Genomic DNA, 14,992 nt, shown 5'->3' with positions numbered 1-14,992 from the left:
CCCAGGCCCCCTTGAGGTCCAGACAGGGGCAGGGACTACCCAGACAAGGGGTCCTGTCCAGACCCCGTGGCCACCTGACCAGCAGTGCTGCCCCAGCCTGGCCGCAGCACCCACTGGGGGCCACTCTGATGCCATCAGAGAAGAGAACACCTGATGTCCATGGAGCTAGGTGGCTCTGAGGCCCCTGGGCTCGGCTCTGCAAGTCTCTGGAGGACGGAGCACCACACAGCAGCCCTGGTGACTCACTGGGTGCCACCCCCTTACTGGTTCAACCCCAGGGGCCTGCCTCGTGTCCCAGGGGGGCCCAAAAAATGGAGTTCACTGTCAGTCGTACCAGGGCAGGCCCCACAGCGAGGCCTCAAAGTGTCCACCAGACAGGGCAGGGCCAGCCTCACCGTGGGAGGACTCTCCAGAGGCAGGAGCGTGAACAGGCAGTTGTCAGATCATCAGGACTGCGCTAAAGGCAAGCTCTGCCCTACCAGGGCCAGCACATCCCTGGCCCCGAGGTACAGGGGTCTGTGCCAGCACCCTCTGCACCCTGTGGGGGCTGGGACACCCCTAGGCAGCGGGCCAAGGCATGGAGGCAGGTCCTCGCTCAGAGTTCCCTCCCAGGTGGCCAACAGCAGCTCCCTGAGAGCCTGTCAGAAGCTGGAGTGCAGGGCTTAGAAGGGCTATAGTGGGCAGTGAGGGGCCATGCTCCTGAGCAGAGGCCACGGCCACAGCCTAGCCACTAACTCACTGCCCACCACAGACTTGGGCCATAGAGCCACTCTGCCTACATGTGATGGTGACACGGTCTCAGCATGTCTGTGAAATGGTGCGGCCACAAGGAGGAGAGTCAGGCAGTTTCTCAGAAGCTGAAACAGGCAGCGACCCAGGCATATGTCCAGGGGCACCACAGACACAGGCCATACAAAATCTCCTGCACAACCATGCTCATAGTAGCACTATTCAAAAATCGCCAAGAGGTGGAAGCCATCATGCATCTGTGGAGGGACGAAGGGATAAACAAATGTGTGTCCACGTGGTGGAATATTATTCAGCCACGAAAAGGAACAGAGTGCTGACATGAGCTATAACGTGGATGAAGCCAGCACAGAAGACTAGGCACTGTGCCATTCTGTTCACATGACATACCCAGAGCAGTAAAATCTACAAGGCAGCATAAATCAGTGGTGGCCAGAGGCCAGGGGAGGGTATATGGACTCTTAAAGGTACAGGACAGGGTTTCCTTTTAGGATGATAAAATGTTCTCAAACTCAGTGTTGTGACGGGGGCACATCTATCCCTCTAAATACACGGAGCACCACTGAGCTGCACGCTTTTAAAGGATGACTTTTAAGGTGTGTGAATTACATCTCATAAAACAGGGCCCGGCTGCTGGCACCCAGGGTGCACGCCCCTCCCCGACAGCGGCGCTCACCATAGTCCGAGTCCTTGAAGCAGGCATCCAGGTGGTCCTGGTCCTCCTCGTAGTCGTCCAGGTCCACACTGTTCTTGGCTGCCCTCTTCAGCAGCCGCTTGCCCGTGCTCTTACCACCAGCCCCATTCTTTCGGGCGCCGTGAGCTGCCAGCGAGCTGCCCTTGGCCTGGCCAGGGCCCCACGCAGTCTGCAGGCAGGAGTCGGAGGCCTGCAGGTTGGCCATGGACAGCATTCCCTGAATGGCTTCCTGTGTGCTGGGGGAGGCGGGGGGCTGGCTGGAGGCACAGAGAGACAGGCACTCAGCCCAAAGCCCACACAGCCTCCCACCCAACAGCCAGCAGAAGGCCTGGGGTGGAGGGCGGTGGTGGCTGATGACCCCCATGGAAAGGGTCGGCCACCCCCTTCCCCTACCTTTCCCCAAAGGGAGGGCTGGAGGCCTTGGGACAGAGAGGGGCATGAAGAGGGGACACAGGAAGGAGGAAGAGAAGGAGACGGATGGAGGGGCAGAGGAATGGGGGTGGCAGGTGGAGGTGCCACTGCTCCTGGTCTCTGCCATCATAAAGCCAATGAGCAGACTCCCCCAAGGACCCAGGCCATCCTCCTTCCTCCTCCCCACTCTAGCTGGCTCTGTGCACCCGTCGGCCCACCCCACACTGCTCTCCCACCTTGGACCCCTGCCCCTGGTGCTCCTTCCCCCATGTCTTCAAGGGCGTCCTCCCACCCAGCACCTGAGATGGAGCGGCACTGGCCTCCCCCTCCCACGGCAGTCGCTCTCCCCAGGTGGCACCTGCACCTGGACCCTCGCCCTCGCCCATCACCCCAGGTGTTTGTCTATCAGGGACAGGATGGCCCCTCTCAGCCTGTGGGGAGCCCGGCCACACCTCTCAAGGCTCTCTGGGTCCCTGAAAGGGAGGGCCAGGATCCAGGCATGGGGTGGGGAGAGCTGCAACACTACTTAGGCCCCCTCCCTGGTCACAGGCCCAGGAGGCCCGGCGGTGGTCCTGCCCTGTGTGGCTGACATCCCGGGCTCTGCTTGCCTGCCCCACGTGCCCCCGGGAGACGGGCCCACGCTCAGGGCTGCCAGAACCCAGAGGCAGCACCCCAGAGCGCCATTCCTCACGGGTCCCAGGGGTTCTGCATTGTCCACTCCCACGCTGCCCACTTCCTGCCCCGGCTCTCAAAGCGTCTGAAGCGCATTTAGTAAGACATTAAAAGAAGAAGGGATCAGGAGTCCCTCCTCAGAAACAAGGTTCCCAAGACTGCAGCTGGAGGGTGCAGGGAGATGGAGCTGGCCCCTGGGAACACAGACACGGAGGGTGGTCCCCTGTGGTCCTGGAGTCCCAGTGAGGCAAGTTTGGACAAAAGCCATCCTGTGAGGGGTACTGCTGGGCTCCAGGCCAGGGACTCTGCCCCAAACCAGGAGGAGGCGACGGGCAGGCGCCTCTCTGGGCAGCCCTCCATGCATACCACTTCCCCTAGCCCTGCCTGGGACGCACTGGACCGCAGTGTTTGAGGGTTTTGCTGGAAGCGAACGGATTACGGTTCCAAAGCCGCAAATAATGGGAAAATCAAATATGGTCAGACCGCCACAGAGAGCTGGGAGCCCTCCATCAGATCTTCCACCTGCCCCAGCACCCCTCTAGCCCCCACCGACCCACGCCATGAGGGCAAAGGGCCGCCCAGACCCAGCCAGGAGCACGTGGCGTCCGGTTGTATCATTGCTGTAGCATCACCTCTCATGCTCTCTGAGCAGGCCCAGACCCCCGACTCAGCACGAAAGCCAGCAAGAGCTGAGAGCCGGCCATCCACCCTCTGCACCAGGCTCTCCAGGAGGTGAATGAGGCCCTTCTTGGCCCGCCCTGAAGGTCTCGGGCCCCCTCACCCAGTCTCATGGCCTGGACAAGCACCAGGCTTCTGGCAGGGATGGGAGGGTGGAGGCCTGGACACCCACCACGAGGGTCCCCTGGGAGCCAGCGTGGAAACCAGCCGCCTGCCTGTGCCATCTGGACCGCGTGGTCCCAGCCCAGCTTGGCTGCAACCCGAGAGGGAGGGGCCTCGGAGCCCAGGGCTGCAGTCTGTCCACACGGGCTGGCGAATCAAGGAGCGAAGTCTAACCAGTGCGCATGGAAAATAATACCTTAATCCTCCAATTATCATACCAAAATCCTCTCTTTTCCCCCCAGCGGTAAACACTAAGCAAACCATCCACAAGAAATTAACATATTTTCCTCCATTTTCTTCAGCTGCTTTTTTTTTCCCAAACAGCGAATACTTAAAACAGAGCAAATGGACCATCAAACACTGACCTACGCTCCAAATGGGAGACTTGAGAAAGGAACTGCCTGCGGCGGCCGAGGGGGCCCAGCCCCGGCAGGCACACGTGCACGTGTGCGGGCGTGTGTGAGCCACACGTGCATGCCTACAGAGCGTCCTCAAACTGGATGCCCTCCTCCTGGCAGACCGCGCTCAGGTTGTCAGGAACCCCAGCCGCAGCGCCTGCATCCCAGCTCCATGCAGAGTTCGGGCACCAGCGCCATCTGCCCTCATCCCGGGGGTCCTCTCCCTGGGCCTCGTGGGGGACCTGGCGTATCTAGGGCACCTCTCCAGGGTCTGAGTGTCAACCAGTCACTAAGGTACCAGCCAGTTACAGTTCTTCCCCTTAGAAGAAGGGCACTTCCAAAGAGGTGAGGGGCCAGCCCCGGGCACCAGCACCCTCCGGGCAAAGGCGGCTCATGTCCAGGCAAAGGGGCCTCAGGTCAGGGTCCCACCACAGCAAAGGCCAGAGGGCATCACTGCAGAGAAGGGCTTAGGTGTGCACATCAACAGACACCACTTAAACGTCATACTCCACTCCCATGAGAGAAGGTGTCTACAGCTGTCTGTGAGCATAAACTGCACAAGAACTGGCAATTTATGAAAGAAAATACAACCATTTAATTTAGCAAGAGCCCTTTTCAATCAAGCCCTCATTTGCCTCCCGGAGCCCCGCTATCCAAGGCGGGGCTCACACGCTGGCTTCCCCAGGTTCACGAAGCCTTGGGGACCTCGATTCTGGAAACACGGACTGAGAGGCAGACGGGGACAGGCAGAGGGCAGATCTAGGGAACCGAGAGCACTGAGAAGGCCATATGGGCCCTGCCTTCCCCAGGCCAGTTCACTCCCAGCCGGACCAGCACGGTCAACCTTCCAGGATCCCCGCTCTTGGGTCCTGTCATCAGGCAGATGGAGATGCTGGTCCTGTCTCTGCTGCTTCCTGGCAGTGTGGCCTGAGCCTCAGTTTCCCCATCTGTGCAGCAGGCATCTGCTGTTGACTCGAGGACTGGAAGGGGAGCCACCGTCTACCATAGAGGATTAGGTCCCCAGATGGGGAGGCTGCAGGGGGAACAGCCCCAACCCCTCAGTTTTCTGTCTGTGGAACTCGTGGAAACTCAGTGTGAAAAAAAAAAAAAGGCCATGATGCTTAAAAACAAAAGTTAACTGGGATTAAAAGAATTTAACTGGGACCACCAGGAGAAAAAGAAGCCCTGGCCCTTCATCCAATGCAAAACCCCAAAGGGATTAATCCGTTTCTCCAAATCAAAGAATGGCAGCTGGGCAGGCCTAGGCAGGGAGGGCGGCCGGAGCTGCGCGGACACACGCCCTGGCCTGCCGGACTGCCTGGAGCCTCGGGGCCTCCAGGGAAGAGCAGCGTGCACACCCGCAGTGAGTGGGCTCCTGAGGCCGCACACCTGGGCTCCCACGGGTCTCAAGGACAGCGCCTTGGTCCCCACACAGCCCCAGTCGGTGCAGTGATCTGGGAAACTGGCCAAACCAGCCCCTCCTCAGTCAGGGAGCGGGCTCCACACCCCCAAGCTCTGAAGCTGTCATCTCCCTAGTCACAGGGAAGCCAGGATGGGGTCCCAGAGAGGCCCATTAAATGCCCTTGACCTTGACACTGGGTGCACACAGTGGAATTTTTCTTGTTGTTTTTGTGGCATTTGGGAAGCGAGGAGACAGAGACAGCTAGGCGTCCCCACCTGGAGCAACCCCAACACCTTCCAGGTGCCCAGCCTGGCACTGCATCCCCACGGGGACCCACAGGTATGGTGACCCCCCCCAGACTCCTCCGTCATGGCCCCCACGTGGAGCTGCTCCTCAGCTGCCTTCCCATCTAGCATCCAGGAGCGTCTGTCCTCAGAGCTCCGTGCCCTGGCTCGGGAGCTCTGCAACACGCAGGGCCTGCACTGCCAGCCTCTGCTCACCTCCTGGGCCGCCCGACACCACCACTGCCAGGCAAGGGTCGCACCCTGGCCGCCTGGCCTCCGGGACGTGGATCCTCAGGGCTCCGTCTGGCCCACCTCCGTGGAAGCCCCCCTGCCCCGTGGGCACCGGGCCTACCTGTTGGGGTTGTACTCGAGCGCGCCGACCTCCTCACTGGCCTGCAGCAGGTCCAGGATGCCTGCGGCCGAGCCCCCGCCGTCCTTCTTTACTTTGGCATTGCGGGCGGGCTTGGTGTCCGTGTCTATGTGCAGCGAGCCCTCGTCAGAGGAGTCGTCGCTCTGCTGTGGGGACAGAGTAGCGGGTCAGGGAGGGCCTTGGGGGTGGGGATAGGGACTACTGTTTCCCTTCAGTGAGAAAAAGGAGGGTTTTTTTTAAAGTTTTTAAAGAGCCTGTCCTTGTAATGAGCACCTGCCAGAGCTCTGTGCTGGGATCTTGGGGCCCCACCTGCACTGCTTCCCAGAGGAACCCTGGTTCGCAGGACCTTATGCAAGCACCCCGGTACTGAACACAGATGCAAGAGGAGTTGGCATGGGTGGACTGGGAGCAGGCGCGTGTGCCAGCGCCTGAGGGTGGCTCTGTAGGGACATCCTGGGCTCTGCAGGCAGGATGTGACCCCGATGAGGAACCTGGCCTCCTCAGAGATGGCCACCGCATCCTGGGTTGGACATGGCCTTAGAGGGCATCTAACTTAACCCCCACACCTTAGCGCAAGACCCAACCGCCAGCAGGCCTGGCCCCACTTCCCCCGTACCCCCTTCCTTGAGCATCAAGAAGATGCATTACCCTCACTGCAGGTCTGACTGGGGAGAGCGGCTCCCAAGGCCGCACCACTCACACACACCTACAGACCTTCCACAAGCCCCACATCTGCTTTTGCCCCTCCTGTGCAGGGCCCTGGGGCTCAGAGCCCCACGCCCGGGGCTCGGTCAGCCTCCCCAGGAACATGGCCCCTTCTGCACCCCGCCCAGAAAGCTCAATCAGAAATGTCCCACCAAGTGGCACGCGAGCCATAGCTTTGAGGACATCCAGAGACAGGGGTGGACATCTTGCTGTGACCAGGGCCCCAGAAGGCAGCTGCTTACCTTGCAGAGCGCCGAGTCCAGCTTTGGCTTTGTCACGGGCGTGGGCAGCGGTTCCTTCTTGTCCAGTAAGACTGAAAGCAGAGCAGACGGGGGTCAGTGGTGGCTTCGGAGGAGCGGGAGCCCAGGTCTGGCCACCCCCGATGCCCACTCCACACGCCCGGGATCGCCCTTACGAGGCTGGGCCTGTCCCCACCCCACGTCCCCCCAACTCACAGGACAAGTCCCTCTTCGGAGCATTTTTCTTCCTCCTGATGGGAAACTCGTCAATCTTGAGCTCCCCGTCGTCTGACACGTACTCATACTCGTCCCGCACAGGCTGGGCCTTGTCCTCCTTGAAGTTCTGCAAGGCCCCGAACACCCCTGGGCTTGACTGTGGCTTGAGGGCCTTGGAGCTGGGGTGGCAGAAGCGGGCTGGTCAGTGGGCATCGCACAGCCTGCCCAGAGCCTCCGGCACCCCACCACGGGCCTCGGAGGCCCGAGAGCCGGCTGGGACCCTTCCCAACCCCACAGGCTCCTCCAGGGCCACGACCCCAGTAAGGGCAGCGCACAACGCACGGGGTACACGCCTGGCCCCCCTCCCCAGTGCCTGGCCCTTTCTCTGGCTGTTTAAGGTTGTGCCCCTCACTAACCCCTCAACTGCAGCCACTGGGCGAGCAAAGCCCTCCTTCCCCCTGCCCTGGGGCCTGATACAAGCCAGTGCCCCCTGGCCTGGGTTTTCTGCATGGCTATTCTGAAAAGATAAATTCAGGGCAGATGCGCAGACACGATGGTCTAAAAAGTGTCATACACACATGCAACTCATCTTCCTCCTGGGGTCAGACAGGGCTCCTGCAAATGAGGGGAGCCCAAACGCTACAGCCGCTGCCTCCCCGTCGGCTCAGGGCACTAATGCACACTCAGCAAAGGGGACAGCATGCGGGGCAGAGGCCTCTGCAATTCCCAACGCGTACAGCTCCGGTTCCCAGCAACGGAAACGCAGGGGGTGGCTGGCGTGAGCTGTGCCAGGCGTGGGCATGAGGTCTGTAACACACACACACATACACACACACTCCCCACGCGCACACACACGAGGTTAGTATGGTTACCGAGGAATGTCTGCCTTCCTCTCCTCCATTTCTAAGCCCCATAGCATAGAGGGTCAGCCAGAGAGTCAGTGTCGCGCAGAAGCCCCCCGGACCTCGTGGCTGAGTTTCAGATAAATCGAGGACATGCTCAAGGCCATGAAGTCAGGGCGACAGGCCCGCGCCCCGTCTGCGCGTCGCCTTGAGCTGTTGGGAATCACGCTCCCCCGTGCCAGGCCTGCACCCACACCAGGTACTGCCAGCTCCGTCTCCCCAGCACCTGAAACGGCCTTCCCCCATCCTGCAGGTGAGGAGACCCGGGCGTACAGCGGAAGAGTGGCCCCAGTCCCACCGCGACACGTTAGCTTCCTGGTTGCTGGGTGCCCACCCTGGCCTCTGGATTCAGCATACAACTGCGTGTGGGGCCAAGGCCGAGGTATCAGCAGGCACGGGGCGCCTGGCTCACCTACCTCCCATCAGGCCAGCCCACCACACTGGTCAGCAGATGGGGGAGACCCCTCATGCAGTCTGCACCCCAGACATGCCAGCTCGCACACAAACGCCCTCCCAGGCCGGGTGCCCCCATCTCTCAGCTTAGTGCTATCTCCTCCTCCCTCGGGGACACGAGGACTCCACAGCACCCCAGGGCCCACAAATCCTTCCTCCTTGGCCTCCATCACAGCCATAATTTTAGGTGGACTGAGTACTGGGTTAATACCAGCCCCTCCCCATTGGCCTCTGGGCTCCCAGGCCAGGACCCTGACTCCCATCACATCCTCTGTGCCAGCCCAGGAGAGCCACTCGGCTAATGTCCGCCCAATCACACTCTCCTCTTCCTTGCTGGCACACACCACCGCCCCTGCCCCACCTACCAGAGCTTTGGCTCAGGAGGTAGGGAAGGGATCTGCCTGGTGATACCAGCCAGCTCAGGAGGGAGCTCATCTGTGAAGCCCTCCAGGGTGGGGGTGTGTGTGTGTGTGTGTGTATACAAGCAGAGGATGCGTGTGTGTGCATGTGATGCCAGGGTCGGGGGCATTCAGAGCGTGTGTGTGTGGCACGTGGCACGTGCAACCAGCCCCTCCTGGCACGAGCACTCACGTACCCTAGGAGCTTCTTGTTGGAGAAAGAAAATGAGAACTTGGTGTCCTTGTTGCCTGACAGAGGAGACTTCTCCAACTTCTGTTCCTCCTCCATCTTCAGTAGGGAGTCGGGCTTGCTGTTCTGAAAAGCAAACCCAGGACTGTCCATGAGCCCCACTGAGGCGGCCAGTGGGGAGAGGCAGCAGGGCCAGCCAGTCTCCTCCCTCTGTCTGACCATGTCACCTGGGCACCCATGCCCATGGCAGCCCCAGGCCCATAGGACCTGCCCTTGGATGCTGCCCCATTCCAGGGAGTATGAGCTTGAACCAGGGGAAGCCACACCAGCCATTGTCCTAGGCCGGGATGTGCTCACGACAACCCCTCGGAAGCTGGCTCCACGAAGGCCACGTGCACAACCAGACCCTCAGCACTGCCCACCTGGGGACAGGTGGGCACACCTGACACACCCCACAAGCACACAGTCACAGCAAACAGGTGCCCACCTCCGCTCACACTGCCAGGCCCGCGTTCCCCCGCACCGCCCTCCCCGAGGGTGGACTCGCGAGGTGGGCGCATCTGCACACAGCCCCCTCACCTTGTACTTCCACTTAGCCTCCGACTTGCTCTTGGTTTGCTCTCGGATTTCCAACCTCTCCACATCGTTCTGCGTGCTGACCACCTCCTTGTTGGGCACACTCAGGACATTCTTTGTGGCCTAGAAAATACTAGCCATGATCTAGTAGCGGACACGGGAGGGCAGCCGGGCCCCATCAGGCTACCGTGCGAAGTGAGAGCCACTTCCTGAGCCTGCCTCCTGCTGGCCTGCATGCAGCAGCTCACCTTCCATCAGTCTGCTCGTCCAGCTCTCCAACTATCCACCCACTACCACCCACCCATGGATCTGACCATCTTTCTATCCATCCACCCACCCACTCATCCACACATCCATCTATCCATCCATTCCTCCACCCACCCACCCATCCACCCACCATCCACCCACTCATTCATCCTCCCACTCTCCCTCCCCTCTCCTCTCCCTCCCTTCCTTTCTCTTTCTCTCCGTCCTTCCACCCATCCATCCATTCATTCATCTACCTTCTTGAGAAAGAGAAAACCGTCTAGCCTGGGGAAGGGAAAACCACTGTGCCCCACTTACGCCCCTGCAACACTAGCTCTGTTAGGCACCAAACTCCTGGGAAGTGGATAATGGCTCCCATTTGCAGGAAGTCACTCCATGTGGCCTGGTCTCAGGGACTCATGGTCCCCAAAGCCCACACCTAAGACCCTTCACTCACACTGGTGGCTTCTCAGGGCCAGGCCTGCCTCTCTAACTGCCTGCAGGGGCTCAGGCCCTCAAGGCAACCCGGCCCCATCACCAGCCCCGTCACCAGCCCCTCTCCTGCCTCCACACTGCCCACCACTGGGTGCCTCACTCGCCTTCAGGTCCCAGTCAATGCCTGGGCCCGAGGGAAGACTCAGGCAGCTCATTCCCCCAGGTGACCCTCAGTGGTGCAACCCTGATCCAGCACCGGCTCTACTGCCTTCATTGGGAGGGTCTCACCCCAGCTGCCCTGTGTCTCCAGCACACAGACCCCGCAGCCCCAGGACCCCCCGCGGACCGGGAGCCCGGAGGTGCCCGCGGACCGGGAGCCCGGAGGTGCCCGCAGGCCCGCCGGCCTGGGCGGGGAGGGCGCAGCCACCCACCTTGCCCTTCTTGGGGGGCTCGATCTTGGTGAGCGCCTCCTTGGTGTGGGCCTCCAGCAGGTCCAGGTTGGGGATGGTGGGCGAGGCCGACCCCCTGCCCTTCTTCCCTTTCTTCTTGCCCCCATCCTTGAGCTTCAGCGACTTGGGGGCCTTGGGGGGCTTCGGGGGCTTGGGGACTTTGGACGGCTTGGGCATCTTCATGGTTTTGGGAGTCTTTTTTTTGGACACTTTCTCCAGAAAGGCCCGAGGAGGGCTGGCCTCAATAGGGGACGGGGGCTCCTCCTTCTCCCGGTCCCCAAAACAGACCTCGTCTGAGGAGACGGCCGCAGTCACTTCGGGTCGGGAGGCCTTGGAGGCATTCTGGGAAAAGGACAGGGAGAGGTGACCAGCCACCTCCTGCCAGGTGTCGCAGCCCCAGGCCATGGGAGGCACTCAAGCAGAAAAGGAGCAACCAACCACACGATCAGTTCACACGTTCACATTTCTCCTGCACCATCTGTAGGACACGCTCACATCCATCACCACCACCTGTGAACATGGTCACGCCGCCTACGCCACCCATGTGACACGTTCACATCTGTCCCATCCCACACCATCTGTGAAACAGGGCGCCATCAGTCTGTGTCAGCACATGACCCCTCTGCCTCCTTGGCGGGGCCTGCTGTCCCACCCTGAGGCACGGGGAGGCTGCAGGCTGTCCAGGCTCACACAGCATCCTCCCTCACCCCCGCAGGGAGCTGCAGGGAGTCCCCACCCTGTCTCCCATCCCCTATGCTTCAGCCAGGAGATGGGAGTGTGCCACAGGGCCTAGGAGTCCGGGCCCCCATCCTGCTGGTGGCCCCACCCCACAGGGGCTGGGGGAAGGGCTGCCTCGGCCATGGCCGTCCCTGGTGGGCAGCCCTGGGGAGAACGAGGGAAGACAGGCAGAGATCTCCCTTGACCGAGGCTAGCTGGCCCCCCGGGTCAACCCTACCTCACTGAGCCGGATCTCTTTGGCCAGGTCTTTGATGAGCTGTGAGGGTTTGAAGTGCTCTGGGAGTTCGTCCTCATGCTCTGCCAAAGCCTGCAGGGCGGCCACACACAGGGTCAGCAGGTCTCCCACTGGGTCAGGGCACTGAGGCCCACCCATCCACCCACCCACAGGGACCCCAAGCAGGCTTGCCTCTGTGGTTTCTGATGCATGCCCTCTGTCCCTCCAGACTGTCCCCCACCTGCCCACCCAGGACTCCCAGCCCCACTGCCACCCAGACAGGCACAAGGGCTGGGCTGCACAGGCATGGACTGGCTGCATGGGGTCCTGAAGGGGTTAGCCCACTCTGGCCAGACACTGCCCTGACGGGAAGGCTCTGCCATGACCCTACTCTGAGGCGGACGCATAAGTCCCAGAGAGGAGGGGTGCCCAAGGCCACTGCCTCTGCTGTGGAGTGGATGGGGGCCATCCCTCCTTACTGGGCACGAGGCCGCTCCACCCGGCCGTGCAGCTGCTGTGAGGTACGAGGCCACTCTGCACTGCTCCGGGCCTTGAGGCCAGGGGACGTGTGGCCGAAGAAGGGCCCTGGTAGGGGACTTGACACCCGTCCCAGCCCGCCCATGAGAGCAGCACGAAGTACACAGAGTTCCCCGCCTGCAGGCCTGGTGGGACCTGCCCCTGCCTGGGAGGGAGTCCCCAGGCAGTGCACACTGCCCCAGAGGGCACCCAGGGCTGACCAGGCCCCGCGCTTCCCACTGCACCCACAATCCAGGCAGGATGCCAAGGCAAGTGGGAAGCCATTCCTCTGGAGTCTCCATTAGGAGAAGCAGCTGCTGCGTGGGTGCTAATGAGGGGGCCCAGAAGTGCTGCTTCAGGGGAGCCGTGAGGGGCACAGGGCAGTGCTACTGTGGGCGGGGGACAGAGGGGCACAGAGCAAAACCAGCTTCTGAGCTGGTGCCTGGGCCAGCTGGTAGGACCGAGAGGATATCTTAGCTCTCCTGTCCAGAGCCCCGAACATCCAGCCAGCCACTAGCCTGAGTGCTCCCTGGCCTTTTGGGTTCACCCAGCACTGTCTCCACCACCTGCCTTCCTCCCACTGAATCTCGCTGTCACTCAGCCCCCTCCCCTCAGGCCAGGCCCCTGGATGATGCATCCGCCCCCACACCAACAGGTGTCTGACCTAGGCAGATGGCGCCCACCTGATTTACATGAATTAGTTCCCACTGAAGGAAGAACACGCCCTGGGGACAGCTCCCCACCTGCCATCGTCCCCTCTGCCCTGGGTCACACCTAGCACACCTCCCTACCTGCTTTTTCGTCCATGATCTGAAAGCACCATTGAGAATTTTAGCTCCTTGGACTAAATGAGGGGGCAGCTGCTTCCCAGATTTGTGAGAACCTGGGGGAAGATGGAGGGGTTTGCTCAGGAGGGTGCCCACCCTCACCTGCTACCTGCAGGTCACTTAAAGCCCCAGTGGTGGGAGACACTCACGGCCGGACCTTTCAGAGGCCTCTGCCCACTGCCACCTGCCCAACTGCCAACGGTTCCTCTTGGAACCTAGGAGACACCCATCCAAGACACCCTGCAAGGGGCAGGACTGGCCTTCTCACTGTCCACCCACCAGGCCCCTCATGCAGGTAGCCCAACCCCCCCCCACCTGGTCCCTGGCCTGCATCAGCGAGCGGCCACAGTCACACCCCAAAGCAAGCATCCCCAGGTTCCTCCTGACTCCCACTCTCACATCGCACCCTGAATAGCTGAGGGACACCAGGCAGGATCCAGTCCCCACTGGGGTGACCCAGGACAAGCACCACCTCAAACACACCCTCGGGAGCCACAGCCAGTCCCACACAGAAGGCACAGAGCGTCCCCTCTTCTGGCAAAGAGCTCACTACGGAGGCAGAGCAGCCTCGAGCTCTGATACCAGCCGGTGACCATCTATCGGCCTGGCAACTCCCTGGGTCCCCTCAGCCCTGGGGCTGCTGTGATGTCAGCCCCTTCAAAGAGGAAGGCCTGAAGCAGAGGGGCGGGGGCAGCCCAGCAAGGGCCGGCTGGCCAGCAGTCACTCTGGCCAGGCTGTCCCCAGGTCCCAAGGTGAGGCTCCCCCATCCCACCTCCCCAGCAAGGAGCCCCCCAGGCAGGGCACGCCCTCTGCTGGGGTGGAGGCACAGGGTTCGAATTTAGAGAGTGATGGATGAGTTTCAATGAAACCTGGGCAGCCCAGGTTAAGGACCATTTTCAGCTTTCTCATCTCAAACTAGAGCCAAAGCGCCTAAGTCCTGATACGGTGGCCTCCACTTGCGGCTCTTATCAGAACACAATAGAGCAGCTTCCAGGAAGGGCAGGCGCTGCTGAAAAAGGAAGCTCTCCGTGAAAGCAAACACTCCTCCCACGTGGCTGCAGGAAGTCTGGAGACCTGAGCAGAGGGTGGCCACCAAGAGCCACGCGCTGATCCCAAAGGCATGACCCCAGCAGGGCCTGGGATGGAGGGCCATGACTGCAGAGGGCAGGGACCCAGCGGAGCCCACCCCTCCCCACATGCCTTCCACGAGGGGCCCTGCCATGCACACCCACCCCTAGTACAGCAGGGATGCTGCAGGGGTCCCTCGGCTGGTAGGGGCAGGCAGACCCCCAGGCCTCGAGATGTCCCCACTGAGCCCTGTCAGTGACCACATGAGGCCATGGGCATCACGCCGAACACACACTAGGTCTGGGAACACTCGGCCAGAACTCTTTCTGAAACAGCAGGCTGCCCTGCAGGCAGGAGTCCTGTCCAGCCCCACACCGCACAGACAAGGAAACCGAGGCCCGGGAGCTGGGGGGACTATCCCCAGGGTCCTGGAACCGTTACCACTCCGCAGCACCCCTGAGCTCCGCACACAAACCAACCACCCAGAGCCGCAGGCTGAGACGCGGACCAGGGGACGTACTTTTGAATGCCTCCAGCAGGTGCTTCCCCATGTACCAGCAGGCAGTTTCGAAGTTAGGAAACTGAGTCAGGCTGCCCAGTTTCAACCTTCTTTCCACTTCATATGCTCTGGAAGCCACAGCAGAGAACTATTCAGTGCGTTAAGCCCTGGGCAGACAATGCTAAAGGAAGGTGAACCCACGCCACAGCCAGAGGCCACACCAGGCCATGCCCACTCAGGCCTCCCTGCCGGGCCATGCGTGGCGCGGTGGACCAGGGGACCACATCGGGACGAACACTTCACGTGAGGGTAAGCCTCATGGGCCGTGGCTTCTAGAGCTCTCTGTCAGTGCCCAAGGAGAAGGCACCTTGGCCTCTCAGCTCACCCCAAACCCGCCAAAGGGCCACAGAGGCTGTCAGGCGACCAGGCACCTCAGGGACCCTGGTAAGATCACAGCCCGTTTCCTCCTTGCTCCCCCTGACACAGAGGCCTGGCTAGGGCCA

General features: G+C 61.4%; 1 protein-coding gene across 3 annotated transcripts in view; it reads right to left on the bottom strand.

Annotated features, from left to right (window-relative positions):
- The window catches only part of PHF2 (PHD finger protein 2), an 88,976-nt gene that overhangs the window by 4,436 nt on the left and 69,548 nt on the right, over positions 1 to 14,992 (bottom strand). The window contains exons 9-18 of one of the 3 annotated variants that reach the window (XM_072959126.1): positions 14,511 to 14,617; positions 12,887 to 12,978; positions 11,583 to 11,672; positions 10,610 to 10,969; positions 9,501 to 9,620; positions 8,929 to 9,047; positions 6,979 to 7,157; positions 6,766 to 6,836; positions 5,801 to 5,964; positions 1,424 to 1,677 (exon numbers count right to left, since the gene is read on the bottom strand). In XM_072959126.1, coding sequence (XP_072815227.1) covers positions 1,424 to 1,677; positions 5,801 to 5,964; positions 6,766 to 6,836; positions 6,979 to 7,157; positions 8,929 to 9,047; positions 9,501 to 9,620; positions 10,610 to 10,969; positions 11,583 to 11,672; positions 12,887 to 12,978; positions 14,511 to 14,617 — 1,556 coding nt within the window. Of the gene's footprint in view, positions 1 to 1,423; positions 1,699 to 5,800; positions 5,965 to 6,765; positions 6,837 to 6,978; positions 7,158 to 8,928; positions 9,048 to 9,500; positions 9,621 to 10,609; positions 10,970 to 11,582; positions 11,673 to 12,886; positions 12,979 to 14,510; positions 14,618 to 14,992 lie in introns of all 3 variants that reach the window. The other 2 variants (XM_072959125.1, XM_072959124.1) reach the window with 2 other exon arrangements.

This window comes from Vicugna pacos, chromosome 4 (genome assembly GCF_048564905.1).
Source record: "Vicugna pacos chromosome 4, VicPac4, whole genome shotgun sequence".
NCBI lineage: Eukaryota > Metazoa > Chordata > Mammalia > Artiodactyla > Camelidae > Vicugna > Vicugna pacos.
The sequence above is the reverse complement of the archived record's forward strand: the minus strand, read 5'-3'. Positions and strand labels throughout refer to the sequence as shown.